General features: G+C 44.6%; 1 protein-coding gene across 1 annotated transcript in view; it reads left to right on the forward strand.

Annotated features, from left to right (window-relative positions):
• Positions 1–12,500, forward strand: part of LOC143026745 (solute carrier family 4 member 11-like) — a 258,819-nt gene that overhangs the window by 200,172 nt on the left and 46,147 nt on the right. The window contains exons 8-9 of the mRNA XM_076187537.1: positions 339–594; positions 6,159–6,265. Of these exons, the coding sequence (XP_076043652.1) occupies positions 339–594; positions 6,159–6,265 (363 nt within the window). The remainder of the gene's footprint in view (positions 1–338; positions 595–6,158; positions 6,266–12,500) is intronic.

A 12,500-nucleotide genomic window follows, 5' to 3' on the forward strand; every position in this document is an offset into this window, starting at 1 on the left:
TATCAAGGTCGGATGTGAGAAAAAGATAAATAATGATAAATAATAAATGATAATAAAGAGATGAATACTAATAAGTTATGATAAATAATAAATAAATAAATGATAAAAGATGAACCGAATTGTGGATTCGTTGAGGTGCTAGGAGGAGACTGATGTGATTTTTGTGGACTGATTGATTGATTGATACTTTTATCTACTCCCAATCAGACATCCAGTCTATCTACAATAGACTGAGTAAATTTTTGTATCTGAAACATTGACTGACACTCGTTGATCTTGACTGATCTTGACCGACAGATTGATTGATTAATAATTGTCTTCCCCGGCCCTGTTTGCAGACTTCCAGTCCAACTACTACACCAAAGCATGCCAGGGCAACACGAGCACGTACCACAGCTACGCGACAGTCCTGGGCGGCGACAACGCGACTTCGCCGATCGACCCCCACGGCGCCGCGGACATGTCCGAGGCCAACGCCACCCTGACGGTCCTCGAGGACGTCGGCAAGTGTCGGCGGGAGAACTCCATCCTCTACGTCCTCCTCATGTTCGGGACGCTCTGGCTGGGAGTCATGCTGTACAACTTCAACAAGACGTAAGTAATCCTTCGTCAGTAGCCTGAGCTGGCGACTTTTTTTCGACGAAGGGAAGTCAGGGATGGGAGCTGGGAGACTCTGACGAAGGTGATGTTGTGCGACTTTCGCGATCCCTAGCTCAATGTGCTGAGGACCTTCCTGACGGACGCCCCACTCCTCCCCCCCCCCATCCATCGTTTTCTTGAAGGCGTGAACTTGTTACACTTTCTCCTCCCCTTCATCATTATCCATTTCCTCGACGACCCCCCCCCTCATGTTATTTCTCCTCTCCTTCTTCCCCGTCCCTTCCCTTTTCTCCTAATCCTCATCCTCCCCATCTTGCTACACTCCTCTTCCTCTTTCCCATCCTACTCCTCCTCCCCCTCCCCTCCCCCTCCCCCTCTCCCCTCCCCCTCTCCCTCTCCCCTCCCCCTCCCCCTCCCCTCTTATTCCTCCCTCCCCCTCCCCCCTCTGATATTAATCCTCCTTCTGTTACTCCACTTTCACTCGATCCTCTTGCACCCCCCTCCCTCCACTTTTCTCTCATCCTTCTTATCCTCCACATCTTCCGGTCGTCAGTGGCGGGGGTGGGGCTGATTCCCTCGACTGAATGAAATGGCCTGGCTTTTACGCTTTCACTGCGATGGAGTTTGGGGAGGGACTTCCTTTGCCTGAATAAAATCGCCTGGCGGGAGTTAGAATGAACCACCAAAGTCTTGAAATTCGCAGCGAAAGGGTTAATGTAACGCTTACGTATATGGGCGAAATAAATTGTCGCTTTTATTATTATTATTATTATTATTATTATTATTATTATTATTATTATTATTATTATTATTATTATTATTATTATATATATATATGTGTGTGTGTGTGTGTGTGTGTGTGTGTGTGTGTGTTCACCCTGGTCTTTGGATCACGTGCTGGACTCGTGATCAACAGCTATTTCCCTCCCGGAAGAGAGCTCAGAGCTCGTATGACCGATCTATGGGTAATGCTGTGACCTTACGCGCGCGCGCACACACCAACTCCCCACCCACGAGAGTTGGAGTAACGACTCGAAGCGCAGCGATACTGAAATTATTTCAGCCCTGGGCAGGATTCGAACCCGGTACCGCCGGTACCGCCGTACTGACAGTCGGAGACTCTACCCACCGAGTCGTGTGTGTGTGTATTATATATGTATATATGTGTATATATGTACATTATATGTATATATATGTGTATATATGTATATATATGTGTGTGTATATGTATATATATATATGTATATATGTATATATATGTGTATATATGTATATGTATATATGTGTATATATGTATATGTATATATATGTATGTGTGTGTATATATGTATGTGTGTGTATATATGTATGTGTGTCTATATATGTATGTGTGCATATATATGTATATATATGTATTATATATATATATGTGTATATATGTATATGTATATATATATGTGTGTATATATGTATATGTATATATATATGTGTGTATATATGTATATTGTATATATGTATATATGTGTATATATGTATATATATGTATATATGTGTATATATATATATGTATGTAATATATACACATATATATATATATATATATATATATATATATATATATAGAAAGAAAAGGAGAATGAGTATAAGAAGCTGAGAGAGGAGTGGGAGGTAGTGAAGGATAGAGTAGAACTAGGAGTGGAGGAGGAATGGGGATGGTTCAAGGAGGGAGTCGAGTCATAAGGTGTGCAAAGATGGTGTGTGGAACAAGGAGGGCGGGAGGAAATAGAAGGAAGGGTAGTGAGTGGTGGGATGAGGAAGCAAAGAAGGGTGTAGAAGAGAAGAAGCAGGCTTTCATAGATTGGCTACAAATTAGGACGCGGGAATCGTATGAGAGGTACAAAGTAAAGAGAAGGGAAGTTAAGCATAAGATAAAGAAAGCAAAGAGAAGAGCAGATGTGAAATGGGGTAAGAGTATGACAAAATGTTGAAAGTAATAAGATGTTTTGGAAAGAAATTAAAAGAGGAAGAGGAGGTGAATCAAGTAGAGAAGAAAAAGTGAAAGGTGCAGATGGAGAGATGATAATGGAAGAGAAGGCAGTGAGAGGAAGGTGGGCAGAGTAATTTAGGGAGTTGCTAAATGTGAAGGAGAATAGGGGGAGGAAAGGTAGTTGCAGTGGGAAGCGCTAAGAAAATGAGAGTGATGAGTGAGGAAAATGGAGGAGAAATAGGGAAAGATGAAGTGAAAGCAGCTGTTAAGATGATGAGAGCAGGTAAGGCACCTGGGTTGGATGGATGCCATACAGAATGTCTGAAGAAAGGAGGTACAGTTATGGTGGACTGGGTGGTGAAGTTATTTAATGTTTGTTTAAGAGAGGGTAGAGTGCCGGAGGACTGGAGGAGTGCCTGTATCGTTCCGCTTTACAAGGGAAAGGGGATAAGTACGAGTGTAGTAGTTTCAGAGGGATCAGCTTGTTGAGTGTAGTTGGTAAGGCTTATGGGAGGGTCTTTATTGAGAAGATTAGGAGAGTAACAGAGGGAGTAATTGGTGAGGAACAGTATGGTTTTAGGACAGGTACGGGCTGTGTAGACCAGATCTTTGTGGTAAGACATATGTGAGAAAGCTATAGGAAAAGGTAAGGATGTTTTTGGGCTTTTATGGATCTGGAAAAGGCTTACCACAGGGTAGACAGGAAGGCACTGTGGGAGGTATTGCAGACATATGGGATAGGAGGAAAGCTGTTAAGAGCAGCCAAGAGGTTTTATGAGAGTAGTAGTGCTTGTGTTATGTAAGATTAGAAATGGAGAGAGTGAATGGTTTGAGGTAAAGGTGTGGTTGTGAAAGAGTATTAGGATGGTTTGGACACATGGAAAAAATGAGTGAAGAAAGATTAGTAAAAGAGGTGTGGAAGGCAGAGGTTGAAGGAGCGAATATGAGGGGGCGTCCTAGGATGAGATGGATGGATGGGGTAAAAGGGGCATTACAAAAGAGAGGAATGTCTGTTGAGGAGGCCGGGAGAGGACAGAAGATTGGGGTGAATGGAGAAGGGTTGTGTATGGATGATGCTGTGGTACATAAGGGTGAGTGGGTGGGGGATGGGGGTTGAGGAAGTATGTATGAGAAATAATTTGACATAGCCCGAGGGGATTTCTCCCCGTCTTCTCCTTATCTGCATGAGGGGACGGAGAGGGGGGGTCGCCGAATTAATGAAGCGGCCTTGCTGTGGATGTGCTGTGTCTTGCGACACTGCTTCTGACCCAGGGCAGTGGACAGGATGCAGGGATGATCCGTCATCCAGGAGGTGCCAAGATGAGAGGGAGGGAGAAGGGTGGAGGGGAGTGGAATGTGTAGGGGATGGAATGGGTGGGAGTGGTTTCTATACCTTTTTCTTTTTGGCTACTCACCGTGTAAGGGGGAAAAGTCTTTGGTATATGTATGTATATATATATATATATATATATATATGTATATATATATATATATATATATATGTGTGTGTGTGTGTATGTATGTATATATATGTATATATGTGTACATATATGTATATATATATAAAAGAGGTGTGGAAGGCAGATGTGGAGGGAGTGAACATGAGGGGACGTCCTAGGATGAGGTGGATGGATGGGGTGAAGGGGGCTTTGGGGAAGAGGGGAATGTCTGTTGAGGAAGGACGGGAGAGGACAGAAGACAGGGGTGAATGGAGAATGGTTGTATATGGATGATGATGTGATTGCATGAGGTGGAATTGGCGGGTGGATGGGGGGTGAGGTAGTATGTGTGAGCAAAATTTGACGCAGCCCGAAGGGAATTCTCCCCGTCCTCTCATTTTATGTAATGGGGGGACGGAGAGTGGGGGCCGCCGATTTAATGAAGCGGCCTTGCTGTGGATGTGCTGTGTCTTGCGACACTGCTTCTGACCCAGGGCAGTGGACAAGGTGCAGGGATGACCCGTCATTCAGGAGGTGCTAAGATAAGAGGGAGGGTGGAGGGGTGTGGAGTGTATTCAGGGATGGAATGGGTGGGAATGATTTTATGCCTTTTTCTTTTTGGCTACCTCCCTTGGAAGGGGGAAAAAGCCTTGGTATATGTATGTATATATATATATATATATATCACAACAAAGATATGTCGTAGCACATATGTAAAATAATACTGATGACCCACTTTCGGAGAAGAATAAGCGTAGAGATCTGTATCATATCTGCCGAAGAGGATCACAGTTAGTGATCGAAATATACAGATCTCTATATCTTCGCTTATTCTTCTCCGAAAGTGGGTCATCAGTATATATATATATATATATATATATATATATATATATATATATATATATATATATATATTTGTACCACACTGAATGGGTCCCAGTGATTAGAGATACATTTCTATCAACCACAATGCACTTTAATTCTAAGCCATCTAGGCGCATGCAGAAATTGTAACGTGGTACGCCCGAGGACTCGAACCTATGCGGCGAGAACGTTACCAGTGCCGAGTGACTAGACCAATACACCATCAAGAGAGATATAAGTTCAGCGCAACCTTTCTTATATATCTGTATGCTCGAGTTCATACACATACACGAAAGTTTGCGTTCAACCCATCTCCACTATGATAGTACATTGGTAAGTATACGAACGCGGGAAAGTATTTGTACAACACTGAATGGGTCCCAGTGATTAGAGATACATTTTTATCAACCACAATGGACTTTAATTCTAAGCAATCTAGGCGCATGGTACGTTCTCGCCGCATACCACGTTACAATTTCTGCATGCACCTAGATGGCGTTATTATTACAAAAACAATAAAAATAAATAAATGGCGGAGAGTGGGCCTTGATGGATGGAGTCTTGGACACTCGGGATCGGCCGACATGTAAACCCCTTAAATGCGGTGACGCCACATTTAATTCAATTTTTTTTGTTTTTTTAGCTGCTGCCGGGCGATTTTATTCATTTCGAGGATCGGGATCGAGACCGAAAAGAATCGGGATCCCGTGCCTTCCCGTGTCAGTCCCGCCTCGCCTGAATAAAATCGTTTGGCGGCGGCAGTGTGAAGTGCGCCAGTGTTGAATAGATTGATGCAATGATACAACATCTTCGTGTTCTCCTTGTATGCGTTTATTCTCTTCGTGAGATTTGTCCTTCCTTCGTGATGTTTTTCTCTCCATGTAAAATTTTTCCTTTTCGTGTGAGATTTTTCTTATGATATTTCACACTGAGAAATTTCTCCCGACGTGAAAAATCTCACCGCGAGAGAAAAACAGAAAATCCCCGCGTGAGATTTTTCCCCTAAGAATTTTCATTTCCCCGTGGAAAATCTCACCATGAGAAATTTTTCTCCCCATGTGAAAATTGTCCTTTCCCGTGTGATACTGTTCTTACCTATGTAAGGTGTTTCTCACCGTGAAAAATTTCTCACGTGAGAAAATCTCACCGTGAGAAAAAGTTCTCCCCACATGAGAAAATATCTTACCCTTAGAATAAGAAATACCTACGTGAGATTTTTCTCCCCGTGTGAGAAGAAAAAAAAGAATGTTCCTCGTGTGTAAGTTTTGTTTTCTTTCTCCCGTCGCCAGGCCCTACCTGAACGCCAACAAGCGGGAGGCCCTGGCCGACTACGCGCTCCCGGTGGCTGTCATCGTCCTCTCCTTCATCGGATCCTACATCTTCAGGGACGTCGACCGTAAGTCCAGTTCTGCACACACAGCCCATCAGGCGATGCTTGCTCCCTCCTCCTCCTCCTCCTCCTCTTCCTCTTCCTCTTCCTCCTCCTCCTCGTCCTCCTCCTCCTCCTCCTCCTCCTCCTCCTCCTCGTCCTCCTCGTCCTCCTCCTCCTCCTTGTCCTCACCCTCGGGTCTTCCTTAGTCTTCCTTCACCCTTTTCACAGTCTTGTACTTACCTTTTCTTCTTTATTCTAATAATAATTTTCCTCTTTCTTCACCCGCTCCTTCTTGTAATCTCTTCCTTCTATACCTGATCACTCCTCCTCCTCCTCCTTTACTTTTTCCTCTTCCTTCTATACTTGTTCCTTTTCCTCTTCCTTCTATACTTTTCTCCCTCCTCCTCCTCCTCCAGCTTCGATACTCTGCTCTTCCCCTTCCTATATTTCGCACCTATACTTGGTTCCTGTTATGTTTTACTTCCCCTATACCTTGTTCCTACTATATGTTACTCCTCCTCTTATGTTTCCCCAAGAGCTCCCCATGAACCTCTCTTCCCCTTGGCACCTATCCTCCCCCTTCCTCCCAATAGACCCCCACCCCTTCGTGCGCCCTATACCATGCGAGATCCTGCTTGATAGCAATAGCTATAGTGATGCCGCATACAGTATAGCTGAATATAGTGGCAATGCTGCTATTAGAATATAGTATTGTGATGATAGCATTGTTGCTGTGGACTATAGTGATGTGATGACGTAATAGCAGTGTAATGATGTGTTAAAGTGATGTTGCCGTCATAGTGGGTAGTCATTTTTTATGGAGATGTGGCACTTTTGATGTTAAGAATACATTATATTGTAGGTGATGTTGTTGTTGCTGCATGAACATGCGTAGGTGTGTTATATTATTATTATTGTTATTGTTGTATGTCCCCCTGCCCCCCCCCACCTGCCTTGCCCTCTGTGTGGTGTAGTGTGATCACACAGGAAGATCTTGGCTGTACTGTGAGTAGGTATATACAAATATATATATATATTTTGCGATTTTTTTTACTTAAGAAATATATTGTATTTTATGCTGTTTTACCCTATTCTCTCCTGCCAATCGTTTTTCTCTATTTTGTCTGTATTCTCGTTTCGACAGACCCTTGTAAGACACTTGGTACTCTTCCTTCTCTTCCTCCTCCCCCTCCCCTCTCTTCCTTTCCTCTCCTCCCTCCTCTTCCCACTCCTCATTTCCTCCCTCTCCCTCCTCCCCTTCTCTCCTCCTCTTCCTCTTCTCCTTTCTCTTCCTTTCCTACCTCTTTCTCCTCTTCTCCCTTCTCTTCTTTTTCTCCTCTTCCCCCTCCCTCGTCCTCCTTCTCGTCCTCCCACTCCTCCTCCTTCTCCTCCTCCCACTCCTCCTCCTTCTCCTCCTCCCACTCCTCCTCCCACTCCTCCTCCTTCTCCTCCTACTCCTCCTCCTCCTCCTCCTACTCCTGTTCCTTCTCCTCTTCCTTCTCCTCTTCCTACCCCACTTCACCTTCGCGTTGCCCCTTTCCACCTTTGCAAAATTTCTTTGCTATATTCTTCGCGACGGCGGCCGACTTCGGCGGCGACTCCGGCTGGAGTGGTGGGCCCGAGGCGGAGCATCCGTCTTTATACTTTGGATTTCTCTCTCGCTTTGATTCCTTTCTCCTTTTTCTCTTTCGACCCGCCGCCCTTTGGCACCGAGGAGCTCTTCGACCTCTTTATTTATTTATTAATTTTTTTGGAAGAACCTCGACCTCCATCGTCGCCGCCTTCGTCATCTGGAAGTACCCGACCTCCACAAGCAGGGAACCTTCTCCTCATCGTCTGCGTTTGTTCGCGATTTCCTTTGACGCCGCTTCTCCCTTCTTTCTTCAACCTCTGTAATCTCACCCTCTGTCTGTCTCTCTCTCTCTCTCTCTCTCTCTCTCTCTCTCTCTCTCTCTCTCTCTCTCTCTCTCTCTCTCTCTCTCTCTCTCTCTCTCTCTCTCTCTCTCTCTCTCTCTCTCTCTCTCTCTCTCTCTCTCTCTCTCTCTCTCTCTCTCTCTCTCTCTCTCCGTTATTCGTACTCTGCTCTCTAATATCCATGTACTTTTCTCTCTTTTTTTTGTGCCCTCTCACTTTCTCTTTTCCTCTGCCGTTTCTCCTGGTTACTCTCAATTTTCTCATCTCCTCTTACTCTCTTCGTTCCATCATTGATGCAACTTCCCAAGGCCGAATCGTTTCTTCCACTCGGTCTTTAATTGATTTGGACCATTTACTCCCCCCTCCCTACCCCTTCTTCTCCCCCTCTTTCCCCCTCCCCCTTCTTCTCCCCCTCTTCCCCCCTCCCCCTCTCTTTCCTGCCGTTTTACTTCGTGTCTTTTAGTTTGTTTATTAAACCTGCCTTCCTCCTCCTCCTCGGTCTCCTTCTTGGTACCCCTTACTCCTCTCTTCTCCCTCATCGCACACCTCCTCCTCACCGCCCTCCTCCTCCTCCTCACCGCCCTCCTCCTCCTCACCGCCCTCCTCCTCCTCACCACCCTCCTCCTCCTCCTCCTCCCCCTCACCGCCCTCCTCCTCCTCCTTCTTACCGCCCTCCTCCTCCTCCTCCTCACCGCCCTCCTCCTCCTCCTCCTCACCGCCCTCCTCCTCCTCCTCCTCCTCCTCACCGCCCTCCTCCTCCTCACCGCCCTCCTCCTCCTCCTCCTCCTCCTCCTTCTTACCGCCCTCCTCCTCCTCCCCCATCTCCTCCTCACCGCCCTCCTCCTCCTCCCCCATCTCTTCCTCCGTTCTCCTCGCCTTCCTTTTTCAGTTTTCCTCTATCTCCTTTCTCCTTCGTTCTCTTCCACCTCTTCCTCTTCCCCGTTCTCTCCTCCCTCCTCCTACTTGGTGCCCTTGGGCCCCCTCCGCCAACCGAGGACTTTTTTGGTTTTGAGTTTTCTGGTGACTTCAGCGCCAATGGAAAAATGCATAATGAAAATGAATAATAATAGTAGTAATAATAATAATAATGATAAAAATAATTATAAAGATAATTATAATAGATGATAATAAGAATGTTAATGAAACTATGAAAATTATAATGATGATGCTTATAGTAATAGTGTGGGGGCGGCTCATGGCCCGGCGGTTTCTAGTGGTGGCCGCAGCCGCCGCCGCCGCCGCCTTGTCGCGGTGGCCCCCAGGATGGCGGGGTTTGGCCACTTCATTTGTTACCTTCACAAGTTTCCGGGCACCACTTCCAGGCTGCTGCAGTCGCCGCCGCCGCCGCCGCCTCCTCCTCCTCCTTCTCCTCCTCCTCCTCCTCCTCGTCTTCGCCCTTTTAACTCGTCTCCCCCTTTTACCTCTTCTGATCACTCTTGCATTTGCTTTCCTCCCCTTCTCCCTCTCACGCCCCCCACCTGAATGAGTTACTGACGGCATAAGCCTTATGCCATCAGTACTTTAAGGACTTACCTGACACCTCTACGGACCAGATTCACTAAGCATTCTTTTGTGGTTGGGGATGAATATCCACTCGCAATGATGACCCAATTTCGACCCATTCTATAACTTCTACGACAAGAATCCTTCGGTGCGATATTGTCCCTGAGGATAGAAGCGTTGGTTATTGCTCTCTCTCTCTCTCTCTCTCTCCTCTCTCATTTTTCTTCCTATTCTACCAACCTCCATCTTGACCCCTTTCTCCCTTTTCCCTCCCTCACTCCCTCCATATTCTGTGTTGTTGCCTTGTTTGCACCTGATCTGTGCTCCTCCACATCAAAGTAACCACCTACTCTTTGCCCCTCCCTCCCTCCCTCCCTCCCTCCTACCTCCATACCAGAAGTGCCTCCCAGAGCCCACGTGATCTCTCTGAATGAAATTGCCAGTCATCGTCGTCATCGTCGTCATCGTCGTTTTCTTTCTCAGCCTTGTTCTTCACTTAATTTTTTTCCAGTTCTTCGTCCCTTTTTTTAGTTTTTACCCATATTTCACTTTCGGTTTTTTAGTGTTTTATTTCCTTCTTGTCATCACCTTCCCCCACATTCTCGTGAATCATATTTCCCTTTTAAGTTCATTGTCTTTACAGTGATTGGACACCCCCTCCACACCTTTTGTTTCTCTTTTTGCTCCACGCTGTAATTGTTTTATTTTTAATTTATTCATCTTATGTATTTAGCTTGTGTAAGTTGATTTATTATTTCATGTATTGTAGATGAATCACCCAACACCACCTTTGCAGCGAATATATATATATATATATATATATATATATATATATATATATATATATATTATATATATATATACATATATATATATATATACATATACATATATATAATATATATTTCGTATCTGACAGGTGGGGTAGGTGTGTTAATTTCTCCTCACCCCACTCTCTGTTTTTCCCACCCCACTCCCAGCTCTCCCCACCCCACTCCCTATTGTCCCCACCCCACTCCCTATTTTCCCCCACCCCATCCTCCTCCCTATTTTCCCCCACCCCATCCTCATACTCTGAAAAGGATATAATTTAACACCCCAGCTGACTGTTTACCCCTCGTTTTCCACCCACTCAACCCCCTCCCTCCCTCCCTCCCTCCCCCCTCTCCGCCCAAAACTCTTCCCATACTATTCCAGTCATACACACACAATCGTTATAATGCACCCGCCATGGTATTGAAGATGCTGAGGTATATTTATTACAACATTCTCCCCACGTATTCCCCCCTTCCTCTCCCCCTCCCCTTCTTTCTCCTCCCCCACCCATTTTCCTTCCCTCCTTCACCCATTTTCCTCCACTCTCCCTTCCCCGTCTTCTCTTTCCTTGTCACCTCACTTTTCCCCCCATCTTCTCTTCTCCTATCGCCTCTTCCTCCCCTCCTCCTCCTCCTCCCCCTCTCGCTCCTCCGTCCTTCTCTCCTCAACTGCAGCCTAAAGGACTTAGTCATTGTCTACACCAAATCTCTCCTTCCCACCCTTCCTCCCTCCCTCCCCTTCCCCCCTCCCTCCCCTTCCTCCCTCCCTCCCCCTTCCCCCTCTCGCGCCCTCTGTTTTTTTTTTCGGTACTTTTTTGTCTTTTGTGAAACTCATCATTTTTAATTCCTTTCTTTTCATTTTCTTCTCTTCACTGACCACCCACGCCTCTTTGACCTCCTCCTCCTCCTCCTCTTGGAACATCACTCCATGTCTTGTTCTCCTTCTCGGTATTTTCTCTTCGTCCCCCCTGTCGTATGTCATCATTTCTTATTTTAGCGTGTATTACAGTAGTTCTTTTTTTCTTTCTTCTATTCCTGCCTTTTGCATCAGTCGCCTGCCCGTCCACTTGAGTGAAGTCGAAACGAGAACAGGTCTGTTCAGTTTGGGGAAAAAAAGTAAAGATGTGACCACATGAGAAAGTACGACAGTCGATCATCCTATATACTTCTGTTTCAACTCTTTTCGCGCCTTTTCGTGACGTCATGTCGTTTTTCCCTCTGGAGTGATTCCACCTGTTGTTTACAGTATCTTACTCCATTTCCGCGCCTTAAAGATTTTCTCCACATGTATTCCTCGCTTTATATTTTTTCTTACACACGCACACGTCCCCCTCCTCCACCATGACGTCTCATTTTGGTAGCCTCGTTCATTTTTCCCCACCTTTAGGCTTTAGAAGAGCACCCACATCGACGTCAGCCATCTTGGATCCGACTTCTCCTCATCTTCCTCAACCACCACCACCTCATCCTACTCGAATCTTGCAGGACCTTCAAGAACCGTCGTGATTTATACTTCTTGCCACTTCTTTTTTTATCCAAATTTTTATCATATATTCATATTTATTTATATATATATGTATATATATATAAATATAATTATATATATGTATATATAAATATATTATACAAATATATTACATATATATGCATATATATATAAATATATATATTGTATATATACATAGATATATATATATAAACACACATATATATAATATTGTATATATACATATGATATATATATATATGTGAATAAATATATATATGTGTATATATATATGTGTATATATATATATATATATATATATATATATATACATATATATATACACACACACACACACCAAGGACTACTATTACACAGGACGTGCGCACCCAGATCCCTGGGTCCGCTAGCGGAGGCCATTGCTTTCTTTGTAACCTAATATTTTATATTGGACAAATATATCAAAACTAGACAACATTGTATATAGGACAAATATATCAACTATTGACTTATTCGATGCAGTATAAGTTAATATAAACTT

This window comes from Oratosquilla oratoria, chromosome 1, assembly GCF_046742065.1.
Source record: "Oratosquilla oratoria isolate Oo_2021 chromosome 1, ASM4674206v1, whole genome shotgun sequence".
Taxonomy (NCBI): Eukaryota; Metazoa; Arthropoda; class Malacostraca; order Stomatopoda; family Squillidae; genus Oratosquilla; species Oratosquilla oratoria.